General features: G+C 42.2%; 1 protein-coding gene across 1 annotated transcript; it reads left to right on the top strand.

Annotated features, from left to right (window-relative positions):
* The first annotated feature begins 2,839 nt into the window (after positions 1–2,839).
* LOC144710685 (Pentatricopeptide repeat (PPR) superfamily protein) lies at positions 2,840–5,489 on the top strand. The gene has a single exon (XM_078584514.1). The coding sequence runs from the start codon at positions 3,105–3,107 to the stop codon at positions 5,304–5,306; it is 2,202 nt and encodes a 733-aa protein (XP_078440640.1). The 5' UTR covers positions 2,840–3,104; the 3' UTR covers positions 5,307–5,489.
* The last annotated feature ends 1,085 nt before the right edge of the window (positions 5,490–6,574 follow it).

The following is a 6,574-nucleotide window of genomic DNA, read 5'->3' as shown; positions in this document are numbered from 1 at the left end:
ATCTATATGAAAATCATCTTTGGTATTTGAGGATAGGAAAGAAGGAGCATGAGGAACTTATTGAGGGCATAAAATCCCACTTGATCACTAAATCATCGCCATAAACTTCTTGCTACATCTTTGTAATTACGAACTCATAGGTCATAGTCTAATTATGAGTATCCATCCACATTACATCTTTGGTGTCTCAGGTCTAAAAACATCTTTGGTGTCCAATTATGAGTACACAATTATTTTATGAATCAACCTAACTGATAGTTGATATAATACTGATAGAATCAATTCATTGAACTCTTAATTCTAAAGAGCACCTAGATCTATCCTAAATGCTTCCATACAAATATCTGTGAGATCAGTCATGCTCATTGTATGATTGAGACTAGATAGTGTTTTTTTATCCTTCTGTAGTGACCATTGAATATGAATATTTAGACTACATGCTGAAAGACATGTGATTTTTTATCTCATCAAAATTCATGCAGTTATTGCATGTATTCATGGACTTCATTATGTGCGCCATTAGTGCATCATAATTGATAGTCTGTTTTAATGAACAGTGAAAAATATGTGGAATATATAGATTGTATTAATTAACATTGTAGGTCACATATAATTCTTTTAGTATTAGCAAGGGCTTAAATTATAAGTCATAAGTACTTATGACTTATAAGTAAAGAGTTATATAAATAATCGTAAACATTTCGTACAAAAAGATTTTTGAAATTTTAAAAAATATGATGTATGATTTACATTTTCTAATAACAGATATTGACAATTCAAGACCATCTAAAATCTGAATCTAATGATTAGAGACTCGTATGTCTTAGTCAAAACATAGCCGTCCATGCACAAGATGTCATTAGTGTCTCAAGTTAATTTACCACCCATATAATTGTGACATGAATCAATTTGATATACTCGATCTCCATCTTGAGTATCTGTGGAAAAGGGATTTTGAGAGTACAATATTAAGTCTAAGATCATTATGATATCATTGTCATTGACTAAGACATTTCATGTATTTAGAATCTTTATTATAAACATAGCATGAGATTAATAATGAATACATATTTGTTTCAGTGAACTTAAATAAAGAACGGAAGTGTTATTGGCTTGATGGCCACATAGTATCCATCAGATCATTTGTAAAATTATCACTGTTATTAGTATTGAGTACTCATTTTTTATATCATTATCTGAACGGCAGCACCTTACGCGCATGAATCATTTTTTAATATTTTGTATGGACCTTTTTTTTTTGATTCCAGAATTTTTAAAATAATTGAATCTATGCCAAGTTATATTTTAACTATGTATTCGGACCAATTGAAGGTGATGGTCTAGTACTGTGTTATTTGTTTCTGAATAATATGAATTTTAGGTAATTTGTTTAAATTATTTATAAATACAACGTTTAAAGCCCTGGTGATTCAGGATAACAGTCGTTTAAATTAATTTACACTGTTTTATCATTTATATTACTGTTTTTTTTTATCATTTGGATTCAAGAGTGGAAAAGGCATAGTGGAAGAACACTAATGAATGGGTTTTGCTTCTTATTATCTGATTAACTAGAGTTGTGAAGTTACCCTAACCTTTGCATTTGATTTATTTAATATGACCTTATCTGGTTTGCATTAAAATAATGATCCATTAGTTTTAGGTGTCACAGTCTCCTTTTTTCTTTTTGAAGTGTGACATAACTATGTATACTCTCTCTACATAATATTGGCCTAGACTCTCTCTACATAATTATGTATTTCAAAATATGCATATCCACATAGATTGATTAGAGCTTGAGGGACGAGAGAGTATGACATCTTGACTTAAAAGAGAGGACGAAAATTTCACCTGATCTAGGATATCTCCCTATTCTTGGAATGGGCATGTCATCCAGAATATTGGTCTAAGTTATCCTACAGTTTGATAGTTTTTTATAAATGTCTATTTATCTTCATTGAGTAAGAATATCCACAATTTATATTGTAATACATTTATTATAAAAATACATTTTTGGAGTGGTTAATGGAGCAGAGTTTGCGCATCATGCCAAGCATCATGAATAGAAGAGAATCTTGCCTTGTGAAGTGTCATATTCCTATGAATGCATGAGTATACTTTCTGAAAGGCCGAGTGCCATATCCACTAAAGTAGATTTCAATGTTTACCATGGTTAGTAAAAATTTAGGGTCACAATAAAGAAGGGGATATCCTCATGGGACTTGAAACCTGATTGACCCAAACCAGGGTATTAATCTTATAATCATCCTCTTATTTCTTACTTGTGTAATATTAAATATGTTCTAACTACTGAATTATCATAAAGCTAATGTCACACTTTTTAATTTAGACAGAAAACATCACATAAAATTTCTAAAACAATTATCTTCTTTGGCAAACAAATCACTAACAAAAAGATAAATTTCCCATTTATTTTAAAGAGATAGCAATATCAACTAGTAAAAGGAATAACATTTATTTTAAATATCTATGAAAAATATCAACTATTTGAAGGTGTCTATTTACATTTTATCATTTTTGTGCTCTCCTAGTGGCGTAAGCTACAAATTTTTTTCATGAGGGAAGTATTTTTCTATTTCGTCCACTTATTTCAAAAGATACAAGGATTAGAACCAAACTCGGATAACTTGATACATGATGTTAGACAAGCTAGTCTCTTGCGCACTTAACTCGAGTAGAATTTAGGTGAAATAACATAACTAGTCTGTACGCTTAGTGGTTAATCAAATTTAGGCCACTTAACTAACCACTTTCGATAACATCCAATAAATGTATTACGGACGGTATAACAATCAAATCCTATTCTCTAGATACTTGATCCAACTCCGAGAGACAGAAGAAACAGAGCTCTACTTCCAGCGTCGAATCCTGCTTCTTCTCTCCTCTCAGTGAATGGCGAGTCACCCGCCGCCAGGATCACATTCCTGCTTCGTCCAGTTACCGGACCCGCCGGCGGCGTTCCACCGATCGCCGGCGCCCAGCGCCCTGTTGCATGCGCTCGCGATTCTCGGCATACTGTCTCTGCGGACTCGCGTACGCGGCATCAATCCAAACCGAACTTAACCGGACTACGGTTTCCGCCAATGCGCCTCCAACGTCGGAGACTCCTCTTCCTCTTCCTCCGGTCTTCGTCATCTGGCCTTCTCCCTCTCAAAAACGCTCTCAGAAGTGCCTCTTCCTTCGCCGGAATCACGGCCGCGGAGAGCGACGCCGAGCTCGACGGCGACTTCGACGGAACCTTCACAGCCGACCCTTCCAACTGGACCAGAAGAATCCGCTCTCTCTGCTCTGCCCAAGGCGTCGACGAGGCTCTCCACCTCCTCGACCGCCTCCGCCTCCGCGGCTACCGCCCCGACTCTCTCTGCCTCGCCAGCCTCCTCCACAGCCTCTGCGACGCCGGCCGCTTCGCCGAGGCCCACGATCGCCTCATCCTCGCCGTCGCTTCCGGATGGGTCCCTGACGACCGCACGATCAACGCGCTCGTCTCCCGCCTCCTCGCCGCCGGCTCCCCGGACAGCACTCTCCGCGCGCTAACCCACTTGTCCGCCGCCAAGCCCGCCTTCGCTCTCTCCCTCGCCAACTACAACCGGCTCGTCCACCAGCTCTGCACCCTCTCCCGCCCCTCCGACGCGCTGAAGATCTTCCTCGAGATGAAGCGCAGGGGATACCGCCCCAACGCCGTCTCCTACACGACTTTGATTGATGGGTTCGCCCGCGCCGGGGATCTCGAAGCGGCCCGGCGACTGTACGACGAAATGCGCGAGAGAGGCGTCGCGCCCAATTCTCTCACGTATAGCTCGCTGCTCAAAGGCGTGCTCCGCAGGAGGATGGTCGAGGAGGGACGGAAGATGATGGAATTGCTCTGGGTTAAGATGGAGAGCGCGAACAAGGATGAAGAAGAAGAAGACGGTTCTGTGAAAAACGCTGCCTTTGCGAATCTGGTCGACGCCTTGTGCCGGGAAGGCTTCTTTCAGGAGCTCTTCAGGCTCGCCGAGGACGCGCCGACCAAGGCCTGCGTGAGCCCGGAGTTCGCCTACGGGCAGATGATCGATTCTCTCTGCCGGGTCGGGAAGCACCACGCGGCGTCTCGGATAGTCTACTTGATGAGGAAGCGGGGCCTGAAGCCGAGCCTCGTCTCCTTCAACAACATCGTTCACGGCTTGAGCAAGCAGGGCGAGGGCGGCTGCCTGCGAGCCTTCCAGCTCTTGTTCGAGGGCGCGAGGTTTGGCTACGCGCCTCCCGTCTCCACTTACCAGACCCTGGTGGAGGGACTTTGCAAGATCAAACACGTCGAAAAGGCCAGAGCTCTCGCCGATTTCATGCTGGGAGAAGACGACGACGACGACGCCGCGCGAAGAACGTACAACATACTTCTCCGCGCGCTGCGTCTCGTCGGCCGGCCCAGCGAGCAGCTGAACGTTCTGGTCGCGATGCTACGACGACGATGCCGGCCCGACGTGGTCACCCTCAACACCGTCGTCCACGGGCTTTGCATGGCCGGGAACGTCGACGAGGCCTTGAAGATCCTCCACGACATGCTGCATGGTGAGTTCTGCGCCCCGGACGTGGTCACGTTCACGACCGTCATCCGCGGATTGCTCAACGCGGGACGAACTGAGGAGGCCTTCGACGTGCTGCGCGTTAAGATGGCGGAGAGCTCCTGCTCCCCCAACACCGTGACTTATAACGCCGTTCTTTGCGGTCTGTGCAAGCTCGGGAGAGTTGAGCAGGCGATGGATATTCTCAAGGAGATGACGAGGAAGTCTGTCGGATATGATCAAAGGACTTGCGCGATAGTCTTGGATGGGCTTCTGCGCGCCGGCCGGGTGGATGACGCGAAGGCGTTCTGGGAGGATGTCGTTTGGCCTTCCGGGATTCACGACGGGTTTGTGTACGCGGCGGTGCTCAGAGGTCTGTGTAACTTGGGCCGGCTGGACGAAGCTTGCGACTTCTTGTACGAGCTGGCGGACTGCGGTTTCAGTCCCGGGATTGTGTGTTACAATATCGTCATCGACAGAGCCTCCAAGATGAACTTGAAGAGGCAGGCTTACCGGTTGGTCGCCGAGATGAGAAGGAACGGACTGCGCCCAGATGCGGTGACTTGGAGGATTCTTGATAAGCTGCATAAACGCGGAGAAGTAGGCGATCGTACCCTTGTCCATGCAGTCGATCCTGAGAAATTATCTCGGCCGGAGTTCGGACTCGTCGCCATTGAGAACGACGGATCATCTCCAGAGAAGTATCATCGATCGGCCGAACAAGAAACATTGGGAAAAAAGAAATAACGAGGACCACTTTGCATGGTCTTTACATGTTGTGTATCAGGGGGCTTACTACTAGCATTCATTCAGCCCCTTGCCAGCTGGAGAAAACTATGCGGGGGCAAAGGGGTTTTAACGGAGAACTTCCAATTGATGTGAAGTGCTGAGTGGATGTAATTCAATATAAGAAATGGATTTAGGGAAAAAGGATTATCCCCTTGCATTTTGAAGTCCAGATTATTCCCTAATATTGTCTCGAAATTCTCCTTTTCTGAGAGCCTTATTAATCTTACTCTATCACCCCTACCAAATGTCCAAGACTATTCCCTAATATCTCCTTCACCCAGATGGTATATAAATGCATATATATGTATGCATACCCACACAAATATATATATAAGTATATATATAGGGACGCTTTAGGGCAATTCAAGAAAGATTCCTATTTTGGACTCAGCCACGAAGACTTCGAGATTCCTATTCCATTACAAAGATAATTCCCGAAATTGACTTGAAGTAACTCAGATAGTGAAGGATAAACAATTTTAGAGATAAAATGTAAGACTATTAGAAATGATTCTGGGTACTTGTATCTTTACCTTCAAGCATTATATTAAAAGATGTAGGTTACAAGGTAAAGGCCTGAAGGGAATATCAATGTTGTATATATTGACCTTGAAATAAAAGTAAATGCTCAAATATTTTCTATGTAAGTTCTTTTTATTTTGAAGTTGATCCTTCTACAGTAGAGATAATCTAAAGTAAAATTTGTTTCATGCCTATGGATTGCAAAGGGTTCATTTTTTATGACAGTGATCCAAAGGAGTAGAGGTTCAGTTGGTTTGGAATCAAAACCTTAAAAACTCAAAAAAAATTAAAGTATGATGAGAATGACCAAATCATAAATATAGACATATTACATAAAATTATATATATCCTTCATATCCAAATCAAAGCTCATATGGATATCTTATTCCTCTTCCAAGAAAAACACCATCAAAATAGATGTATTTATCATAATATTCATGCAGTAATCTTCAAGGGTTGCTGAGTCATGAGTAATTATTCTAAAAAACATGAATTTATGACAAAATTTACAGTCAAATTGAAGAGAAAAAGACATAAATCTTTGCAAAGAACTTATGGACATATTTGTGGCCAGCAACTAATCACACAGTCCATATATCATTCCATGTTCATTAAAAAAATGTATTCATTGCATTGCACATGTGATGCTTACAGTGAAGTCCATGGATAGATGATCAAACCTAGTGAATAATGATGAGACTGGA

This window comes from Wolffia australiana, chromosome 12 (genome assembly GCF_029677425.1).
Source record: "Wolffia australiana isolate 7733 chromosome 12, ASM2967742v1".
Taxonomy (NCBI): Eukaryota; Viridiplantae; Streptophyta; class Magnoliopsida; order Alismatales; family Araceae; genus Wolffia; species Wolffia australiana.
Note: the sequence above shows the minus strand (reverse complement) of the source record. Positions and strands in the feature narration are given on the sequence as shown.